At 35.4% G+C, this 24680-nt stretch overlaps 1 protein-coding gene across 1 annotated transcript in view; it reads left to right on the top strand.

Annotated features, from left to right (window-relative positions):
• The window catches only part of EYS (eyes shut homolog), a 1254974-nt gene that overhangs the window by 690619 nt on the left and 539675 nt on the right, over positions 1-24680 (top strand). The window contains 2 exon segments of the mRNA XM_040983150.1: positions 88-278; positions 5882-5973. Of these exon segments, the coding sequence (XP_040839084.1) occupies positions 88-278; positions 5882-5973 (283 nt within the window).

Below are 24680 nucleotides of genomic sequence, written 5' to 3'. Positions count from 1 at the left end.
AAAATACTAGAAAAAGAATCACATGTGAAATCCAAGGATTCAAAATTTGATTCCAACTTAAAGTGTGTTTTCTTTCTGACTCCACAGATTCCAGTTGTGTTTGGTATTATGGAGATTCCTACTTAAAATTTCAGAATGTGTTTTTAAATCAGCAAAACAACATTTCCCTAGAATTTCAAACCTCAAAGTCCTCAGGACTTCTTCTCTATATCAAGCAAGACTCAGATTCAGTGGATGCATTTTTCACTCAACTATATATTGAAAATGGTACTTTAAAGGTAAGTCATTTGATTAATTTAATAGATTTCCTGATTAAGTGGCTATTGTTAAGTGAAATTTTAATTTAAAAATGCTTCTTGTACTTACAACTTCTTCTTGCTTCAATTCCTTCCTGTACATGTATATCTAGAAAATAGTATATGACTAAAATTAACTGTCTTTTAAATTTTTCCAAATACTTTCAAATGTTCTTCTACTTAATATTGTTGACTTTTCCCATTCCTCAGCTAAAATAACCTGGATCACAAGTGTGGTCTTAGAACCCCTTAGAAATCCTAAGACTCCCTCAGAGGGACTTGAAAGGGAAATTTAGTCTCATAATAACATGAGGATGGCATTTTTCTTTCTTACTCTCACTTTTAAATGTAGCATGGAGTTCGTCAGAGAATATATGATATGTGATGAGGTCATTGTTTTGAACACTAATGTTGTGTTTCCTTATCTTTGTATTTTTAAATTTTCTCTTTAAGTTTCCACTGAATATTGATAGACATAATCCAGTAAGCAAAATCTCTTTAGGGACTTCATCATTTTTAAGTGCGCAAAAAGATTCTAAGAATCAAAGTTTGGGACTGCTTGATGTAATATTTGGTTGGTACTTAGTAGCCTTCTTTAAAAAGTACAAGAGTACATGACTTACAGTATTTGGAAGCCAATTTTGAACTCAGAATACATGCATGCAACCCAACAATTTTTTAATCTAACAAACTATTTCATATTTCTGTTCTAAATCCCTAACTTAGGGAAGTAGTTCCAGTCATCCTGAAAATAAATTAGCACATTCCTGTACTTGAAAGAGAGTAAATGCACTTTTTCTACTGTAACTACCACATATTTTAAGCAGTTAAGTTGAATTTCGGTGAAAGTATGGAATGACCCTCTATTCATGTACATCTGCACTGAGGGAAAAAAGTAAATCCATATCTCTGTATCTGTGTGTGTGTATATATGTATATATATAAAGATATATATATACCATATATATAAAGAAAATGTCATAAATGAATGAATAAGTAGACATATGTAATGTGCATTGAATCCTCTCTGGGGGACAGTAATCACGTGTGAAAATTTGCTGTTTCTCTTTTGCATTTTTCAAAAATCCTGAAGATAAATGTAGGCTCTCTGAGGACATGATGGTAGTGCATGTGTTGTTCTTACTCCCTTAAGGATGGTAGATCACAAATTTTCTGTTCTGTTATGTAAATCGTATATCTGTGTTCTTTGTACTACGTATCATTGCTTCCTCAGCATTGTTCTATCTTTGTGACTGTAAGATTTTCCTTGTTCTGCTGTGATTTGTGAGACTAGGCACCAATTTGCACATATATTTTAAAAATATAATCTTACTAGGAATACATTTGTATTATAATTTTCACAAAGACATGTTTATGATTGTACTTTCAGAATGATAATTTAAATGCTGTTCAAATTCTAGAAATACCAAATTAGTTATAATGTTTCAAGAAATTCACTGTATAAGTAAGTTTAATAACTCAAAAATAAATTTTTAGAAATGTTTAAATGTCTGTTTCTCATCCCAGAGAGTTGAGTACATACATTCACTGTCAGTTCACATACTAGTCAACGCTATAAAAAATGCTTATTTTGATTTGAAAGGCAGATTAACAGAAGAACAGAAAGAGAAATCTTTCATCCACTAGTTCACTCCCCAGATGGCTGTAACAGCTGGAGCTCAGATAATCTGAACCAGGAACTTCTTTTTGGTCTCCCACACTGGTGCAAGTCCCCAAGGAACTGAACAATCCTCCACTGCAGTGAGCTGTATCCAAAGGGAAATAGCCAGGAAACAAACACATGCCCGTATGGAATGCTGGCCCTTCAGACAGAGTTAGTATGACATGCTACCACACCAGCCCGAGTGTACTGATCAGCAGTTTTAAACTAGATCACAAGACACGTTCCCTCATGGTGGGAAAGTCACTTCACTTCAGTTTCCATCTCTGAAAAATAGTGATAGCAATGAGATAGCATTCAGTATTTATGTCTTTTTTTTTCCTGCAAGGAAACAGATACTTAACATTTGTGAAGTGCTTTTAAAATTTATACTAGAGGTTTTGGTGAGGGGACAAAATGACTAAACTGTGTAGATGAGTGAAGCTCAGAGTACAGAGAGAACACACACAAAATTAGGTGGAATAAAGAAATGAAGAAGAAAAAATTCCTGGGGGGGTGGTGGTGGTGAACGAAGCTCCATGGAGGCCAGCAGAGGGGAGGAGGAGCTGTGCAGACAAGGATAAACTACTGAAAATGTCCAAAGTTGCAGCCAGCAGCCCAAGAGGAAGGTGAGCACTGGCAAACTACAGAAAAGCACCTGGATTCACAGACAAAAACCTAGTGAATTTCAAGCCGGCACAAAATGAACAGTAGCAGGAAGTCTCCCTGTGGGAGCCTTCCCCAGAATACAGTGGCAAGCAAAATCCACAGGACACTAGTGAAAGTAGGCACAATTGTGGAAGCCCACAGCCCCCCAATCGATGGACCTTCAGATATGGGAGGTCACGCCTTTGGGGAACCAACCACTGCAAAGGGAGCTGCTAGGGAGTGATCCAACTAAGAGAGGAACTCATGGATTGAGAACAGAAGCCACCTCTCACCTGGAGGATTTGTGCCCTATACCCAAAGAGAGATACCAGGGTCATTGGGAGACACTGGATCCCTGGCAGGCAGTGTCTGGATCATGAATTCCAGTGTGAGCCATAGTGAAACCTCAGGTCACTCAGCCACTAACAAAGGGAGCCACTGGAGCAGAATAACACAGGGAAGTGAAGAGCCGCAGAGGCAGAGGCATGCACATCCACAGCAGGAACTGCCAAGGGGTATGCTTTGCTCAAGCAATCCCAGAAACTGGGAACCTGGCAAGCTAAACATTTTGAACAGTCTTGGCAAAGGGGTGCAAACCTGCTCCTCTCCACAGTTCCCTGGGCTGCACACAGGACTGGTTCAGCCCAGTGGCACACAGCGTGTGTTCCTGTACCACAGTGACCTTCCTGACCCCCGAGATGCTACAGAAAATAGCAGCAAAACACCAGAGGAGAGGGAAGGCCCACAGGGGTGCCCGTATCAGCAGCAGGAAATGCCTGGTGGCTTGGGTGCACAATCTGTGTCCTGAACAGAAAGCAAGGCAACAACCACAGAAGTCTTAGCAGAGATACAAGCAACAAAACTGCTCATCTGCCCCATTACACAACACCAGAAGCTGTGGGCAGGGTAAGACAGCGAGGAGCTCTAGCCCCACCCAAGGATCTAAAGAAATGAGCTGGGACAACACTGTCAGTAGAAAGATTCAGGCCAAAACCTCCCTACCCACAAACTTAAAAATAACAAATACAATTTAAAGACAAAATTTGCTTGAGAAAAATTTCACTAATCTGAAAGGCCCTGGAGAAGGGCAGAAGAAAAAATGGAAAGCAACAGAAATGAGGAAACTAATGCTTCCCTGAAAAATGAGCAAGACTATATCAAACTTAGAGCTCTGGGATGAGGATATTGAAGATCTCCTAGACAAGAAATTAAAAAAAAAAACATTATAAAACTCTTCAAAGACAGTGAGGAATAAAGGCAAGAATTCAAGGAACTTAAGGAATATATCGCAGAAGAGAAAATTCTATGAAACAAATCCAAATTGTAATGCTTGAACTAAGGAATACAACAGAGCAAAATAAACAGGTGACAGAAAACCTCACTAATAGAATGAATAACCCAGAAGAAAGAATAAGAAAACTGGAAGATAAAGGGCATGCAGTTAATCAGATGTATGGAAATACTGAATATAGAAGAAAAAAAATTATTCAGAAGCTGAATGACAGCATCAAGAAATCAAATATAAGAATTAGAGGAATTTCAGAAGTCATGGAAACAGAGGCAGGATTGCAAGAACTATTCAATGAAATTTAAAAGAGAACTTCCCAAACATTGAGAACAAAAGGGGAAGCCAAATACAGGAAGGATAGAAAACACCAATCCAAAAAATCCTTACCCAGACATAACATTGTTAAGCTTCCCCCAATCAAATATGAAAAAGGAATACTGAAACAAGCCCTTAAAAAGGATCAGATAACTGATTGGGGAAAACCAATTAGACTCACTGCTGACTTCTCAGAAAATACCCTTCAAGCAAGAAGAAAATGGAGTTACATTTTCTAAATATCAAAAGATAAAAACTGTCAATCCAAAATAATAATACATCCAGTAAACTTCTCCTTTGTGTTTGAAAATGGAATAAAATATTCCTACAAAAAAAAAAAAAAGCTGTAAGACTTCACCAACACTAAGCCAGCCCTGGAAACACTACGTTAAAATGTGCTGAAGACAGAAAGAAAGGAAGTTAGCCATGCTCACAACAAGCAAAGGAGAAGCTCTTCCCATTAAAACCCCCTAGAAAAACCAAAGTTAAACACAAATCACAACACACAAATGACAGGAATAATTTGCAACCTATCAGTATGAACTCAGAACACAAATGATTTCAACTCATCAATCAAAAGACGTAAATTAATAAAATGGATCAAAAAGCATGACCCATCTGTTTCCTACAAGACACATCTAATCAACAAAAATATGCAGAAGCTGAAAATGAAAGATGGAACATTTTGTGCCAATGGAAAGGAAAAAAGAGCCATTGTAGCTACTCCAATATCAGATGACATAGACTTGAGCATAAAAAAAAAAAAAGAACAAAAAACTGGATGACATGAAGAAGGACTACATAGCAATAAAGGGATCCATCCAGCAAGAGGAAATAACAATAATAAATGTACACACACCAAATAGGAGAACACCTAGCTATTCAAAACAATTATTGATGGATCCAAGGTGAGATACAGATGCCAATAAAATAATAGTGGGTGACCTGAGCAACTCATTTAACATCAGTAGGCACATTGATGTGACGAAAACTCTGAGGAAGCAACAGGTCTCACACAGGCAATAAAACAAATGGATTTAATCGATATTTATAGAACCTTATATCCCACAGACACTGAGTATATGTTTTTCTCAGCTGGACATGGAACTTTTCTCCAGAATTAATCATATTGTATGTCATAAAGCAAGCAAGCCTCAACAATTAAAAAGAAAAAAAAAAAAAAGAACCCCATGTATCTGTGGCCTGGGAAAGCAGTAGACAATGGCCCAAAGCCTTGGGACTCAGCACCCATGTGGGAGACCTAGAAGAGGCTTCTGACTCCTGACTTCAGACTGGCTCAGCTCTGGCCACTGTGATCACATGGCAAGTGAAGCAGAAGATGGAAGGTTTTTCTCTCTGTATATTTTCCTTTCTTAAAAAAAAAATAATCTTAAAATAATAATAAGTTCATGGAAATTTGAAAAAAAACAAGTTTTGCTTTTTCAATTGATGCATAAATTCTTCTGGTGATACATATTTTCCATGATTTTTTTTTTAATTTCATGAAGATGTATGGTACTCATATATTTGTGCTTAATTGCTAGTCATTCTTAAAGAATTGCTTTGAGCAATTCTTTTTAAGTTACAATCTTCTTATTTCTCAAAAGCAATTTAAAATATATTGGTAACTGCAAAGTCCAGTGTAAGTATAAGATATATTTCTTCTCTCCATAGTATCATTTCCGCTGTGCTGGTGAATCGAAATTGAAAAGCGTTAACACCACCTTCAGAGTGGACAATGGACAAAAGTATACACTGCATATCAGGTAAGATATTCATGCTTTGTTTTTCACATACCCTGATAAGTAGTGAAGACTATTACTCTGGTATCCTCATTGTTTTTAAACAAAGGTTTTCTATTTTTATTCATATGTTACTGTCTGTGAATGATTATCAAGCTTTCCATATGCTTGAAAACTATTAAAGAAACAATGTTACATATGTTACATTACCAGTGAAGTTATGTAAGCAGACTTACAAAGCTGCTATCAAGTCTGATTATTTTCCCCTTAGAAGTGTTGTAAAACTCAAATTGATTGACATTTTTGGATAAACAAAGTAGGACAGGTTCAGTATAGAATGTTTGTACAGTCAAGGAAATGTAAAGAGGAAAACGTGCAATGACCCCTTGTACCACTGCTCAGATAGAATAATTAATGTATACATTAGTATCTTGAGAAATTCTGTTATAAAATGACCCAAATGCTCAGTGATATCAATTTAAAATCACTTTGCTGATGTGATACACGAAGCTGATATTTTTCTGTTTTTTATTTTTAGTATGTATTAATTTTTAATGTAGGTTAATTGTTTTTTATTATATACTTCTGGTCCACATTTTTATGTCTCTAAAATATGAGTTAAAATAAACACTAGAGCCATAATTTGGAATGAAGACTTAAATGGTTTGGTTATGGGACTAGAATATTAGCGAAATTGAGTATATATTGAAATCCAAAAATATCAAAGCAGTCTTTTAGGGGACTGTGAAAAAGCTTTAAGGATGTTCCATCTCCTTTAATGCTAGATTTATGTAAGTTTTTCTCTGAAATACAGATTATGACTGATAAATGATCAGAAGAACATGTATTATCCAATGAGGGAAATATCTATATCATATGTATGTCCTGAATACCTGAAATAAACACCATTTTAAAACCCCCAAATCCTGTTCAATAAATGATTATATTCTTTCCTTACTTAAGACATGGATGTAAAACATTTTAATATTCGTCTTTGACATTTTCACTTCCTAAATAATTAAATCTTGGAGCTATACACTATGGAAAGTTTCATTCTTAGCCAGGGTATAATATCCCTGAATAGGTGCTTCCTTGCCCTGCTGGAAAAGTTCATGCAAGAGGTTGCTCTAACAGTGAAGCTACTAAGACACACACTACTTCCTCCAGTAAATGAAAAGAAAGGTTGGATATGCTGAGAAAGAAGGACCACAAGAAGTTGTTTTGGCCCTAGTGTATTGAAAAGAGTTATAAAAATAAATACAAATATAAATCCTAATTATAGCTCATCAAATTAGAACGGCATCCATTACAAATGCAGTTTGTTTCGAAGAAAAAGCATGCTTTTTAATCTCCATATTGAGATGGAAAACAGAGATCAAGAAATTAGTTACAGAAAATCAGATAGCTAGAAAATAGCACAATTCCTATACTGCTCTCCAAACCTGGTAGGTTTAAATCACTACATGAATCACTACAGCATGCTGCTATGTTCAAGATTATCTAACAATAAAAATTATAAATGTTCTTCCTATAAAAATACCATCAGTAGCAAGAACAATATTAGTTAGCCCACATTTAATTGCCACATACCAGATGCTTTATAAAGATGTAACTACATCTAATCATCATAACCTTAATGATACCTATGGCACAGCTTTCTGGGCTCTCATAACAAAGTGTGACAGAATTCTGAAAGCTAGAAATCCATAATCAAGCTGCCCACAGTTTGATTTCTTCTGATACTGACCTCTGTGTGTCTTCATGTCATCTTTCCTCTATTTGTCTGTGCCCTTATTTCCCCTCTTATCAGGGGCACAAGTTGTATTGAATGAATTGGATTGAATGCCTCTCTAGAAACCCAACTTTAGCTTATTTCCTGTTTCTAGATTGACCTTCCCTCCAAGTATATTCACATTGCGAGGTAGTGGAGGTTAGGGTTTTGACATGCAAATTTGGAGAGGGACATAAATCAGCCCTTAACAGTCATCTTCCTGGTTTGGAGTCCATATGCATAAAGCCACAGTTATCTTTCTCCAGACCACCTCAGTAGTCAGAGCAAGATGAAAAGCTAGATTTCCCACTTCCTGACTTAATTAACTGTATTTGTTATAGCATGCGCAGTCTGTATCTTAAAAGTGATGAAATATTACTTAAAATCTTTAAGGAAAGAAGCATTAACTTTGAAACATTCCAATTCCAGAAAAATAGAATATTTTCACTACCCTCATCACAATGTCACTTTTAAATATATTCAACAAAAAGAAATAGCTTTCCTTTTATGTTATATGACTGTGATTTCTTCTTTTGCAGTTTACATGCACTGCTGCTTTTTATGATTATCAAAAAGTAGTTGATGTCCTGTCTACATCTGGTCTAAATCACTTAAAATCAGCAATATTTCTCCTCAGGTCTTAGATTTGTTTGAAGTACTATAATAGAAAAATTTATGGAAATACATTTTTCCTGTGATTGCCATCTATAAAGAGCAAGAGTGGAGCTTCATTGGTTTTATTTTTCCGTACTTTTATACTGTGGACTTGGAAATGAAAAGGGAAAAAATGTCAGTTTTAAGTTAAATACCTTTAGAATGCTGTCACTGTTTCTCTCTCTCTCTCTTTCTCTCTCTTCTCCTCCTCCTCTTCCTCCCTCCCTCTCTTCATTCCCTCTCTCAACAGTCTAAGGAAAGATAACTAGTGTGTGCACATACTACTCCAACCCTAAAGTCATTCATCCTTTTCCGTTGAAAAGCAGCCTTCCTTTTGAATGTGGATGTAGCACATGGGTTCTTCTCACATTGTTACAGAACTGTAAGCAGAAGGAACAGCCATGTTTCCTAGGCTTGTAATGAAAAATTCTCTTAGAAAAGATGATGCAAATAGGATCTCTGAAAAAGTAACTAATCTCATTAATTTTTAGGCTGGGGAAATACAAGCTGTTCTCAGACCAGTATGTGCCTTAAGAATGTGTGACTCCTTAACATAGCCAATGCAGGAAGGAAAAAATATAGTGTACTTAAATCAGGTAAATTATACCATGATTTTATAAATGTACTGAAACAATACATACTGAAAACTCCTTTAGTGAGCAATCAGTTAGAGTTGGTGCTTATATTTGATGAAAGGAAAGCGGAGCTGGAACAAAGCAGTGATGTTAGGATGCTGAGTAACACAGTATAGAATAATAAAAATATTGTCTTTTAGACAATAATAGGAAAAATATGTTTCTTAAAAAATATAGAAGGTGACAAGAATGAAATAATTTAAAAATATTTATATAGGGAAGAGAGAAGATTTGTGACAAGCCTAGTTGGGATCATCCTGACCAGGCAGCTACACCTGCCTGTAAGTACATGTGAGGCACAGGGGTGGAGGTGGGCTAAGCCAGGTCTCAGCACATTCTGGAGGACACAGGAAGCAGGATTGGGGTACAGCCTTTTAGACGTTTAAGGGGTCTCCCCAACTGGGCTGCTACATCTACTGGTGCCTGCAAAAACTTGGTCTGGGAGTGGGCCAGGCAGGCTTTCACACCTGCTGTGGTATATGAGAGATGGGGCCTTGGAAACTCCTGGTAGCAGTTCTGAAGGTTGCCTCAGGCTGGCCAAGCGTGGCTGGTGAATATGAGTGCTTGGTGCAGCCATGGGCTGGTTTGTCCTGCTTCATGCACTTGTGCACATGAGGGCTGAGTCTGGGTGTGGGCCAAAACAGACTGCTGCACCTGTCAACATATTTGAGAGCCCATTCTGGAGAGAGGCCTAGTAAGGGTTCAAGGAGTTTTGCTGACTGGGACACTGAACCCACCAGTGCACATAAAAGCTGAGGCTGGGGACAGGGCAGATCAGAACAATGAACCTCCTGGTGTTCTCAGGAACTGTGGCTGTGAGTTTGCCTGGCACAGGTTCTTAAGGGGCTTCCTGAGCAGGCTAGCACTCCTGCATATATGTATGGCAGTGAGAGCAGGCAGTGGTCCAGATCAGGCTGCAGTATCTGCCAAGGATTGCTAGAACCTGGATCGAGGTAGGAATGGGAGGGCAGATAGGATGACTTCTCTAGGAGCTTGCCCCCTTGGTTTTCTTGGCTACCTTAAATTGACAGAATCCATGATCTCAGGAAAATTCCCATAGACATGTAGACTGACCACAGGGCACATCTTGCAGAATAGAGCCACCTCTGTTGCTGATTTCAAGGAAATCATGAAGAACATATTCAGATGAACATGAAAGACAAGATAACCAGCCCCTCTAATTCAGCGGAAGACCCCAGGTACCTCTTCAAAAGGTGATAAAGAAAAGCAAATGGCATAGCACTTCAGACCAAGTTCCATGGAAAGTGGCTCAGCCTGTGAACACTCTGAGGTAGACATGGCCAGCCTACGGGCATTAGAACCTGTGTGGGGGAAGCAATGGAGATCCCTATGAGGACAGGTATATAAAATGAAGACAACATTTTAGAGCAGTCTTGATGATACAGGGGACACAGCCATAACCCCAGATAGGAAAGCTTCCAGTCAGTGATGAGGATTCACTAGCTGAGGGTCAGAAGCAAAAGTAGGGTAACTGACCGGAAGTCACATCGTCCTTACTCTATGTCAATTTTACCCATCTACCACTCAAGTAACAGCCCCAGGACATTCATACTCACATGGAGATCCCTGAGACAGCATCAAGAGAACATCTCCATCTCTTGACATTACAGTAATCTGACAAGCAGCGAAACACCTTCTACCTTCCTCTACCACAGAAACATTTGTGTCATCCCCTCCTCTGACTCTCATCCCAAACAGTGGCCCATATGGGTCTGTATTCCCCTCACCATTGTTATGATCATTAAAAAAATAAATGCACTAATACTTTTAAAATGCAAAACATTGGTTTTTTTCTTTTTATAGAGAAATATAGTAAGTTGACATTACTTGTCATTCCACTGGGTAATGAAACCTGGAACTTCCAGCATCCATCTAACCATAAGTTAGTACTTGTTAATCAACTGTCCTTCTCTCTCTTCCAAGTCTGCATGTGATACTTGTCCTTTTTTGCTTGGCTTATTATACTCCATGACCTCCAGTTCCGCCATGCCATAGTAAGCCTTTCTTGTAACTGAGCAGTGTTTCACGGTACATATGTACCACATTTTTAATGCATCAACTGGTAACTAGACATTGTTTGTGTTTGTATGCTTTGTGAGTAGTGAAAAATATCCAATTACCCATGTCTCCTCCACTGATTCATTGCATTTTTCACTCTCGGATTGTGAGATCATATTGTGTTTGTCTTTTCAGTTTCTTGAGTAACTTCTATAATTTTTCTACAGTGTCCGCATGGAATTCAGTTATTACCAAAAGTATTCAGGGTTTCCCTTTTCTCCATACCATGCCTTTTTTTTTTTTTTTTAAATAATAGCCAATCTGGCTAGAGTGAGGTAAAATCTCATTGCAGTTTTCTCCTGTGTTTCCCTGATGACTGAGCACTTAGGAGCTTCTTGTCGGTCTCCTGATCCTTCTTTCATTAGCTGTTTCTTCCATCCTCTCTGTAACGATGATTTCAAATAAATAACTTATTTGTTTGTGTGTGTGTAAAATTGGATATGTGTGTGAATATATATATACATATGTAATTTGCTTATTTGAAAATGAACACAAGAAGATTACATGCTATTAGTAAATCATGCAATTGTCTATTACTTAAACTTCTCCAACACATCGCTGCTTACATAATGCGTTGATGAACAGCTCTCAGAAACGGTCAGTTGTTTTTTTGTTTACACAACAAACCTGGAGCTTCTTATGTGTTCAGGAATTATCATTTGCAGTACTGAACATTTGAAAGAAGTTACCTGCTTTAGCGACAACAGAAGCAAAGTAAACCCAATCATTATTACCATAGTGAGCATCAATGTTTTCAGTTCTGTGAAGGCATTAGTAACAAAAGCAAGGACTGATGAATGTCATCCAGGTCAGTAATCCTTTGCTACAGAGTGCTAGACAACCAATGACATGGAAGAAGCAAGGAAGCAAGCAAGGAAGAAAAGATGTATAGTAGCTTTGCAAAAAATAATTTTTTCAAATGTACATAACTTTTCATTATTTCCATTAGACACCACCATAATTATCAGCAAAATTGTGCCAATGGAATAGAGACTTTAATTTCAACATTTAAAATGCCTAACACAAACCTACTTTTTTTTTCCCAAAGACATATACACTTTGAGCCAAAAAAAATATGGTGGTACTGAGTGAAATTTTTAAATTTGATATAAGAAAATATCATTTTGATGTGTAATCTGTTGAGCCAGTTAATAAAATTGGAAATTAGATACATTTAAAGTATAATTTTAAGTCAATTTATTCAAATGCTCCAATAAGTATATTATTCCAACAAACCCACATAAACTATTCAAAATACAAATGATAATAATTCTGTAATTAAAAGCAGAGCATCTTCCATTACTTTAGTTGAAAATTAAAAACATAATACATACAAATTTTAAAAACATATTACATACTAAATTACTGAAATAAAGCTCAAACTCACTACTGTTATTAATACTGTTGTTCAAATTAGAGACATGGAGTATTTTCAGTATTGCTTAACACAACCATTAAATACCAGATTAAACTTGTTTTAGGGCAAGACTGCATTTGATCTCAGCCTAGAGGTGACTTTAGGAAGATGGGTTTTTGTTTGTTTTTCTATTGCAGCAATAAATGCAAACTTTATCTTAAGCAGCACCTAGCTGCTGCATGCCCATGCATTTATTAGAAAGCTATTATGTCCATGTAGTTTACTATGCTTTCAGGATATAAAATTCAGGGCATGAGAATGACAATGGCCTGAGTTCTGCCCTTCAGAATAGCAAATATCAAAGTAAATTTCTTAGCACAGTTTTAGACAAAATGACTTTATAAGCTAGAAACAAGACCAAATTATAAAGTACAGTTGACTTTTTCTTCCAAAGTTATATTCTTTGAGAAGCATTGGTAGAGTCAATATCAATTCAGTGAAAATGTCTAAGGCATCGTAACGGATGTCCTTTTAGGCTAACTAATTATGGAGAAAAGGTTAGCACATCATAGAGATTTCAATGGACAACTCTTGATTTGCCAATATTCTTTAACCTGAGATTGTTTTGTTTTCATACCAGTATGTGCTCTCAAACTCGTTAGAAAACCACAATTTAAATGATTTGAAGTTTGAAATTCTGACTACTTGATTCTTATTGTTGCTTAGTATAACCCTCTATTGAGACATATTTTCATATAATCTTTGCCTAGAAATGAGTTTTATCTCCTGTGGAAATATGCACATAGGAAAGCAAGCTGAAAGTGGATAGTTCATAATTTTAATACTACATATTAGAGAACAGATTAAAGCATCACTAAAAATGTATTATGCTAATCCCATTTTGGGAAATATTTGTTAAATATTGTAGATAGAAATAAAGACAAGTGCTATTCTATTCATGTAAACTTACAAAATTAAATGTAATATTAAATAATAAGTTTTAATTGTCATGAACTTCAAGTATTATCCAATTGGATGCATCCAGTATTGCTAGAACATGACATGTTAATTTAAAGTCCTTTTTACATTTTTGGTTTCTGGAAAAACACCAACAGTATAATTAAGTTACTGAATGAGGAAAGGTCAGAAAACTCAGAAGTTATTAGTTTATTGTTTTTATCACAAGACAGCACCGTTGAAAGAAGCATAAAAATAATCATTACTTAAATTATTATAGCCTTTGTATATACACTTGAGCAACAGTTTTTTTTCCCTATTACTTATAGAATTTTTTAAAAAAGATTTATGTTTTATATTTTATTGGAAAGGCAAATCAGATTTACAGAGAGGAGGAGGTATGGAAAGAGCTACCACCCACTGGCTCACTCCTGAATGACTGCCAAAGCAGGAACTGAGCTGATCTGAAGCCAGGAGGCAGGAGCTTTTTCTGGGACTCCCATGGAGGTACAGGGTCCTAAGGCTTTGGGCCTTGCTCTACTACTTGTAGAATGCTTGATCTACGTGAGATGTGATTATAGAGTAAATGAATATATGTCATTGTTAAAATTAATGAAAAAATAAGAAGGAAGGAAGATGGAAATGAGGGGCGGCAGAAGAGTAGGGTAGGAGTAGATGACATTCCTTTTATATAAAAATAAATAAGCATGTAGTTTAAAAATAATTAGCCATATAACGATGATACAATAACTTACTGATAAAAATATAAAATATTGAATTCAACTTGTAGTGAAACTATTTTAATTTTCTTTCAAGAAATGAAAGGAACTGTCCTAACTTTGAAAGTATGTTTAGAGACAGGAACTATGGAGTGCAAATAATGATTGGTTTGTCATGTAAATAGCCAATTATCTTTTTCCTGTTTGGTCTTATATGTAAATATGTATATATACATATATAAATACGTATATACAACACACACAAACACACGCAGAGATCATGTTCCTAGTTAACTTGGCAATGGAAAAGATAGCTTTAGAAGAGCTTTCGCTGGGAAATGTAACATAATGGAAAAACTCATGACAATTATGACAAAAGTAGGAATAGTGATTCTGTAACCATAAGAAAGTCTAAAGAGTTGAGTAGAGCTGAAGATTTCCTTCTGAGTCTCACATATAGGTGTAATGGACATAATTAATTTCCATTTCAGTGGGGAATATAGTCAGTGGCTAATTCTGTAATTGAAAGGAGACGTTAAGACTCATTGTCATATATGAGTAAGGAGTTTTATAAATCAAGCTGATACTTTTAAAGTTGGAAAATGGGTCTTCTTAGTTATTACTCTGGAGCAAAATGAACAAATAACACTGATATCTACTTACTATATATTGAGAGTCAAGTTTGACTTTTTACATCACTTTATTCGTTATTTCCAAACCTATCAAGAAGTTTATTTCTCAAACTTTTTCTTTTACCAGCCATTCATTTTGCGATTCTCCTATAACCATTATATTGCTCCAGGTCTCTATCATTATCCATTTGGACAGTTTTTTTCAAGGTATATAGTACAACAATCACTTTTAGCTTGCACCAATCTTGAGACTCTTACTGTATATTGAAAATAAAATCTAGACTTTACCATTGATGCCCCCCTCATAAAACAGTAACAACAAAAACCCCACAACCCAGCCTGTTTTCCTCTTCCCTTAATGTCTGATTTCCCCCCCCCCCCATTTGTATGAGGTATACACTCTGCTATTCTGTCACTCTTGGGACTCACTGGCTGCCTGTTTTATCTCAAAGCCTCTATTATTCCTGTTTGCTTCATCTAAAACAGTGATTTTTTTTTTCTGTTTTTTTTTCCCTCCTTCTGCATCCTCCTGTGGGCTCCATAAGGCCTTTCACCCACCCCATAATGGCTCAAGTTTAGACTCTCCTTGATCTTTTAAAACCTTGTTTGTTTTCAGATATTCTGCTGTGACTATGATTGTTTTTATGTTGTATTTACGTGTTTCAATTGTTGATTCCTTGTGTTTATAATTAGAATAAAAGGTTTACAGTGTATGGATTTCTGTCTTGTTCTCTGGTAAATGTATGTCCAGTACCAAAGTGTAACTGGAACATACAAAGTTTTTTGGTAAGCAAATATTAAATAATGAATGACAGAATAAAATTTTATTTCTAATTTAAAGTTTTCCAGGTACTGAGCAATAGAAAAATTATCAAGTGAAGGAAGCAGGTCAGTGTAAGCCATGTCCATTGTCTGCAGCATAAACAAGGTTTGCAGGGAAGTGAAACAGAAGCAGTTTTGATTTGCTTTGGATATCTGTCCAATTTCTGTAGAATATTTGAGCTTTCCAACTGCCTAGCCTCAGTTTCAGAAAAATAATTTTGCTGTGGTTATATCACAGTTTGTATGTTTACATGAATTGAGGTAATAATCTGATACATAGTAGTCATTTTACAAAATGGCAATATTAGTAGCAATATTTTAACTGAGCCTTTCCCCCAAATAATTTGTAGTAATTGCCTATAAAGTTTACTGATATGCTTAAATCTATGTGTTTATTTCATTTAGGTTAAACTACCCAAAATATGTAAACAGTGTTGATTAGCTGAGTTATCAAGATTGTGGTTACTTAAAATAGATGGAATCATTAACTTGCTTCAGTTTTGAATTAAACAACTTCTTGTGATATTTTATAGCCATGGCGTGCATTAATTATTGAAGAACTCTCTCACTAAAATGGAAAGTTCATTTATTGTGATATTTGAAAAACCTGGGGACAGCTTTTAAAAGGAGTGCAAAAGGGAAGGCCAACTACTAAGATAAGCATCCCCTTCTATAGAATGAGAGCATTTAAAATAATCAACAATGATTATGTTCAAGTCACGCATTTTCAAAAGTAAATTAGTAGCCTGATTCATTCAAACATACACACTTGTCCTCAGTGATTTCACTTGGAACTTCAGAGAATCTATTTTAGTGCATTTGTTTAAGGCAACCAATTCTCTTGATATTACTGTATCATCTCAACAAGGATAGTAATTTAGTTAGGTTAGAAAATACTACTTTCCACTTTTCAGCCATTGCTTGACAGTAATTAGAAATACAGTGCACATTTAATATATAAACAGTAGGGTTAAACTACTTAGGGTCTGCATTTGGAAGAGATATTGATCTTCTACCGGGGAAGGAAATTGTTCCTATTTTTTCATTTGATGGTTTTTAATTGATATGTATATAGTGTGTGACATTTTGCTTGAAATGCAAGTGATTTTTGTTTCCTTGGCTCAGTTACCTTTTTCAGTAGCCTTCATCTCAATAATGATTAATGCATGAAGAGAAATATTTTTAAATGAAAAGCTAATAAGCATTTTGATAGTGAGAAGTTCTTGCATTTTGTGTTCTCAGGACCTAACAAATTGCTTTGTGAAGCAACTAGTACACGTTTATTGAATGATCAAATCTATGAATGAATAATATATTTACAAAATTAGCATTTGACATTGTCAGAATAAAATTATCCAAAAAAATACTTTGTGTTAATATATTCTATAGACAAATTTACATTTTAAAACAGTTACAAATTGATCTAAACTGCAATCAATCAAATGTAAAGTGAACTGTTTTATATGCTACATTACTATTCTGGAAGGAAAATCTACTCATGAAATGAAGGCAATGGATATTGGTGGATACACTTGGGAAGTGACAGGAATATTAAACCAATGTTAATACAAGTTGAACACAGATATTATGTTCCTAATAATTAACCTCTTGCTCTATCATTGTAAGAATGATAGGAACAAATTTATTAATAAACTTGTGCTGCATAAATGTGATAAGAATCAGATGAGTAATCTGAGACCCTCTTTTTAAAAAAATACAAACCAATATGTAAGTTGAGAATAATTTTGAGAAAATATTTTAGTAATATTTAAGAAAATTTTAAGAAAATATCTTGCCTAATCAATTGAACATTCACAGAAAAAAAATATACATTATTATTTCCTGAGGGTTCTCAGTCATTCTAGTTGACCAAGTAATTTGAGTCCAAATGTCCACACCAAATGGAGAATACCAACAAAATATGCTCACTAAGGTTATTATTTTGTGTTTCTGAATAGAAAATTATTATCTATACCTGCCCTGAAAGGGATATGCATATAAGTTTGTTTAAATAATGTCAATAGCATATGAAGTTCCCACATTTGCTTGAATAATTTATTGAGGCAATGTGAGTGAGTTTCTCAAGAAAACAACGTGTTAGGTAACATGAATGCTCCACATAAAGTGGACAGCATATCGAATGCGTCTATCTACCCATCTATATTAAAACTATTCACAGTTTATGCTAGATATTTCCCTTTTTTTTTTGTGAAATTCAGTTCTTCTGGAATCCACTCCATCTCTCAAGGACCACAAATACTCCCAGGGAAGGGTACAGTAGGGAATGCAAAATCCTTACTCTTCCATTAGAGATCTGAGCTATTTCAGTAGTTTAACTAGTAGTTTTCAAATTATTACAAAGAAGAATTTACTTTTCTTAAAATTTTTCTATGCTGGTTACTGAAAACTGTTATTTGTGTTATTTGTGTTAAAGTAAATAAGGCATTTAGTTCAAAATAAGAGCTATAATCAATAATAAAACATGCAATAAGCATTACTATAGCCATAAAACATTAAAAGTATAATAGTGTAGTGGTGTGACAAAAATATAAAACCAAGTTTGATAAAGTTATATTTGCAGCAATATTGATAAGCAGAAAATTTTTCTGTCTCTTAAAACTTTAATCTTAGCTGTCACAAATAAGGGAGAATCTGTAATATTTACCTTTTGGTGTTTGGTTCGTTTTACTTAATGTAATCTACTTGCTTTTATGTTGGTGCAAGTGGCAGGATTTCATTATTTTTATGGCTTAATAATATCAGTATTTTTAAGAGTAAACAGCATGTTGACTGTTTAACATTTAGAAAGTGAATTATCTTTAAGTGCCTTATGAATCAAAGATTTTTATTTGTCAGAGTGACCTGACTAGAAGAAAATTCTTAATTGAAAAAAAAAATGTGGCTAAGACAAAGGGTGAGAGGTTCTACGTATTTCAGCTTGCTTTTTTAAAAAAGAATTATTCTAATGGTAAATAGCAACTTCCAAAATTGCCCACCCTGTCGATCACATTTTCTCATAATACAATGAAATTCGAGATAGAAAGGTTTCAGAAAAGTAGCTAGGTCAAATTTTAAGAACCAATGTAAAAGCAGTGTAGGAGTTTCACATTGTAGTCACAGATTGAACTGTTCTGTATGATCTCACACCGTGACTTATGCATTACCCCCTCAATTGTATTTGGAAGAAGTGATCCAGACAGCATTAAACACAGTCCATGGAGCATCCTTCACACCGTAACATGGCTCAACTTCCCTCAGGCATTGCACAGTTAAAGCACAGAGTGAATCTAACCTGAGGCCAGACACAGGCAAATGGAATGAAGTGTAGACCTAATGAAACTTGCTCTTTTTGTATAATGCATAACCTTCCCCAACACACTGTAGGTTTCTTTCAAAATTACAGCACAGAAAAACTTGTACCAATAATTTGGTTATGTAAGACATGGTTTTATTTTCCGCAATTCATAAAGAACTTGCATTTATATTCTCCGCTGTGTTGTGATAGAAGAAAATCAGTGACAATCCATGTGGCTTTCTCTCTGTCTTCTTGTGATTTCATGGCTGGGCCAAAGTACAGGTGGTGCAAGTCATTATGTAGATATTGCTGTCATCAGAACACACTGGATTCTGATGAGATAGAACAATTTGGTCTGTATTTTCTCATTAGATCACTCAGAAAGTAGAACATGGAACTCCCTTAGACTTAGACAAAAGGAAATTCACATTGTGCTTTGTACTTCCATAGAAAGAGTAGAAATAGTTATCAGAAAGTAATTCATGATTTCCAAAACAAATTAACCCTAAAGCTTATTACTGAACATGCTTTGATATATATATCTTGTGTTACTCAATTATAAAGAACCTAAATAGTTCACACAACTTATATAGATATCTTCTGTAGATAGCTGTAGTACAAGATAATTAAAGGAAGGGCACTTATGGTTTAGACCTGGGTCGAAGACAATTAAAAGACTGAGTAGTGGGTTACTCTATTATACCTACACTGATTTTTATGTTTTCTTTGTAATCACTCAAGTCATAACCCAAGAACTGAAGCAGTCATAGGAAAATGTTTTCAGAAACATTTTTAACTGCTTTCATTTGAATAGTATTTTACTAGCTATAAAAAGGAGGAGGGTAGAATTTTGAGCTACAATTTATATTTTACATTCTTTCTTGCATAAAAGTCTTTTTTAAAAGATTCTACCTAAACCTCTAGTTTTTAATTGTGTACATATGATCATCATTCCATGCAGTTTAATTCAGCAAGAAAATATATCTTAGCAAGCTATTTTGATACAGTGTTGAACTTTTCACTAATTATTGATATTAGAGATATGTAAACATGCCAATTGAAGCAAATTTCTGTAAACGAAACACTGTCATTGATTGTGAGACACTGTAGTTGTTACCAATTGTCAGTATTTTGCCACCTTTATGTATCTATTTATTTATCTCTTTTCATTTAAGTTATTTTCATTATTTCCCATGATAAACTTTTATAGGTACTTGGATTCTCCCTTTCTCTCTGCCTCTTTCTTCCCCTCTCTTTTTCTCTCCCATTATAATAGTAGTATAGTCCTCCAGCAACAGTTACGAGTTTAACATTCACTTTTATTTTTTAATGCAGGTTTTATGGGTCCCAGTGCAGAATGTTGTTTATATGTGTCTAACATGTAGAAATTGCTCAATAAGTTTCATAATCATTTTCTGCCAACCATTTTTACATCAAAATTTGTAAAGTACATAATTTCCATAGTAGTAGATCAGAAGTATAATTATATTAATGTGTCCAGAAACAAACTGGACTGCTGAGTCAGTATCGCATCATTTTTCTGTAGCCTCATTTATTGTGTTTTTGCCAACATGAGATCTTCACTTGGTTGAGCAGATTCCGTAGCTATTATTATGAACACTTCTGTGCAATTTGTGTTCCATAACTTCTCATTATGAGTTGATGCATTAAGAATTTAAAATGCTTTAAAATGGGCACAACTATTAACATCAGTGATTTACTACTGATCTCGTTAATCCAGCATGGCTTAGGCTACTCTGGACCAATGTCCAGAAAGTAAAGATTTGATAACAGCAAGATAGAATTAATTTAATGGAATTTTATATCCAAGGTTTAATTTTTATTCATTTTGATTATAAATGCAAAAAAAGAGATTTGACTTTGAACATACTCAGCAAGGATCATATAAGCAAAAGCACAAATTCTAGGAACTGAGCCACACTCTGATTTCTTCTGTCCTAGAGTGTTTTATTTAAAGGAACCATTTGATTTTGCCACTACTCTGAACAAATGCATGTGTGAAAGTGGCCAGGAAATCTGCCTCCAATCCAGTTTCCTAGGAATCCTTCCAAGGGGAGATCAGCTTCTTCTAGATTAGCCCAGGAACAGTTTTGCTGAAAATTCCCTTTGATGTGTGATGCTCAATTTTCGTCTAATATGTAGAAAAAAAAAACAAGCAAACAACGCTGTGATAGTTTCTAGGAAGCTTAGAAACTTTAGCTTACTTCTTTTTAACATGTAGGGAAAAAAATCATGGCTGAAATCAAATGAGGTTTTTCCAAAGGAACTGTCAACAACTTACTGTTTGCCTGAGGCTTACTTCAGGGCATTTCATATGAGATACTAAAGTTCAATTAGAAACATCCAGCTTCATGTCTTATGATGTAAAGACACCTGAAGAATCAGTAGCAAATTTTTATTAATGAGTAGACATACTTTCAAAATGGGTTCATGGAAAAACACACATTGGATAGCCTAAGATAATGAAACATATGAGTATTTCCCTGTGTGGAAGAGAATGTGCCTTTAATTTATGTGAACAGAATGTTTTATTCTCGGAATTGGCCTCAGACTCATACATAAAACATCGGAGACCACAGTGGCAGAAGCAGAGTATGCCTGATGCTTTCGCCAAGGATAATCCTGTATTAAACAGGAGAGAAAGTAAACTGTGATAACGTTCAGTGTTAATAAACATAACCAGTGATGCCAACATTGGGAAGTTACACAGAGGCATTTTGAATTAGGAGCTTTTTATTCTTAGCAACATCATGAAAGGTGGAATTGAAGAAAGGCGGAGCATTGTGACCTTGTGAAGTTGATGCTTTCTGTATTGTAACATGTAAGGCATTTATAATTTTCTTTTGTTTTTAAATAAACTTACCAGTGATTGCATGGAAAAACAAACTTTGTAGCTTTCAGTCTGGTCCACTGTTTCTTTGAGCCCCATCAGGCACCAATTGAAGTTACTGAACGAAAACATCAGAATCCCTTCTTCAGCAAAGTGATTCTTCCAGCTATATGCAGTCTGTTATGGCTGTGTCCGTTTATTGACACACGCTGTATTTTTAAATTCCATTTTTAACAACAAAGTAATTATATATCTCATCTAAAATTATTAAAGAAAAACATTTTTCTTTGTCAGCCTTACTGCATTTCAAAGTTAATACTGCACTTAAAATGTTTACATAGTTTTCCTATATTTATACCTGTGTTTTTTTTTTTTTTAGCAAAGTAGAATTGATTTAAATCAGAAACTTCCTGCAGCATTAAGAACTGGGCTTCAAGAGAGGGAGAACAGAACAACTTGTATAAGTAGGGTATTTAAGCACCACTGGGGAAGGAACAGCTAACAACCAACCAGAGGGCAGGAAAAAAAATGGTCAGAGGGTCTGAAATGTAATCATGGTAAGGCTGCTCATCAGAACAAGCCATCAGAAGATAGGATAGGTAACTTAGACTTACTATGCTCATTATAGCACTAGAAATTCATGAGTGAGACAGATAATTTTTTTTTCCCAAAGGAAGCTTCTAGGCAGTAGCAAACATATTGTCTATTTTTAAAGTACCTGCTGCTTTTTCCCATTCCGACAATCACCTGACCAAATTGCTTGTTAGCCCATCTAACACATCACACACTTCCAAGTCCAGAAGAATGCTGTTGGGGAGATAGGGATGGCAACTACCCAGGATGCTTCATGCTGGAAGGGGGCTTCCTGGAGTCAGGATACTCTTTCAAGGGTCAGTCTACAGGTCTTTGGTGGAGTACACAGTTCTTCAGAGGCATAGTCTTCAGTAATACCTGGAGTTTGATGGCTTCCCATTGCTTAGTCCCAGATAGCACAAAGCGTGTAAGACGGTTATTATCTCTCCCCATTGAGAATCTCATCTCTTGAGATTTCCAGTGATCCAGCTGAAAGCCTCCAGGTCAGACACAATTTCAGAGCTTTAGATGTAAAAAACTGTCAGAGGTTTAAAAAATTTGCTTGAACTGAGTTTTTTTTAAAACCAAAACTGTGTACCAGAGCTAAAAAACTCCTTCAAGACTGAATGTTTTTTAAAGAAATTAAATCCAAAAGGCAGCAGAAAACACAAGAAACTTTCCTGAGATCAATAAAAGGAATTGTGTGTATCACTGCCTCAATAATGAAGCAGAGCTCCTGTACTCGTCTCTGTTGGGCTTTTAAACCCCTAGAAGTGCAGTGTCATAGGGTGTGTTGCATGCTTCAGAAGTCCCTGCACTTCAAATAGTCTACTGTGGCTCTTAGTTCTTTATGAATCTCATACTTTAATCAGATTGTCTCGGATGGGAAAAAGAAGACAGGTCTAGGATGAACCTGATCAAACTGCTGAGAGCTAAATGTTAAATACATACTACTGTCTTTATGTATTCATTTTAAAAATGATGATTGACTTCCTGTTAGGGCAGATGAGGATTTATCTGTCTTATTCAACTCTTGCTGTCGAGCCAAATCCTCTGGAAAATTAAGTCCATTTTCTGAAAAACAGCATGCAAATGATGAATGCCACATGCTGATATTACAAATAGCCAGGAATTACATTACATTTACCTTCCTTTTATTTACACAAACACCTCTCCCTTCAAATAATTTTCTTGTTATTTGCATAGCTTTCAAATAGCATTTATTTTTTGTTTTCTTTTGGAGCTTCTTTATATCAGATCTACCATATGACTCTGGGTCATGAATTTTTTTTTTTTAATTCTGTGTCTGACATTTATTTCTATTTAGTCTTATTTTATTCCATTTTACTGAAATAAAATGGTGAGACATTTCATCTGTTAGCTCTTTGAATCAAGGGATTCACAGAAAGTTTATGCACAGAAAGCACAGTACCTTGCACATATTCAACCCTGAGACTTAATTCTATACTTTGAATTTGTTCATCAAATTAGACCATTTTTCCTCAGGATTTAGAAGGCACTACTCTGTTGATTTCTAAGATGCTATGTTGCTGTTAGAAAGTGTAATAACTCTCAGATGTTGATTTACTCAAATGTGATATTTTAAATTTCTCAAGAAACTTCTATTTTTAGTTTTCTGAAATTTCAGTTACATGACATAGTCCATTCAGACATCTGTACCAATTTATTTTGTACCAGGTAGTTTTTTAACGCTAGAAATCCATTTCTCATGGTTCTGGGGGTTGGGGAGTCCCATATGCGGGTCCTGACTGGTTTGCTGAGTGGCAGAACTGACTTGATTCATAGGGGCCTGTCTCACAATGTCTTCACATGTGCAAGGAGATGGGAGACTTCTCTGACCTCTTTTTTAAGCACACCTATCTACATCATGAGCTAATCACTCTGCAGAGGTCGCACAAGGTTACATTTTTATGGTTTGCTTTACTAGAGACAATTTCAAGCATGCAAAAACTGAGAGTATAAAGAACAGTGAGTTTCCATACACATCTCATCAGTTACAACACTCACCATTTCATTGGTAGCCTTTTTAACCTATGCATTTATTTCATCAAATCTCAGATATATTGCCTGCTCAGATAGTTTTGAGTAAACCAAGGGGTGAAGTTTCTTTATGATCACAGTTTAATAATACTGTGGATCTAATCATGATTAGGAAAAACACATTAGTGTTCCCATGTCGCATGTTAGGGACAGGGCTGGCGTGGATTTAAATCCTACTCAAGGAGGGCTGGATTTATTAGAGGCTAGAATGTTAAACTGATTTAAAATAACTTGACACGGGCCACACCACCTCTTAATATCAGAGCTTTGGGGTTAGGCCGAGAGGGAAACAACCCCAGAGCTTTGCCTGTACTTGGTGTTGTGT

This window comes from Ochotona curzoniae, unplaced genomic scaffold (genome assembly GCF_017591425.1).
Source record: "Ochotona curzoniae isolate NIBS_2020 unplaced genomic scaffold, NIBS_Ocur_1.0 contig_3819, whole genome shotgun sequence".
Lineage (NCBI taxonomy): Eukaryota > Metazoa > Chordata > Mammalia > Lagomorpha > Ochotonidae > Ochotona > Ochotona curzoniae.
Note: the sequence above shows the minus strand (reverse complement) of the source record. Positions and strands in the feature narration are given on the sequence as shown.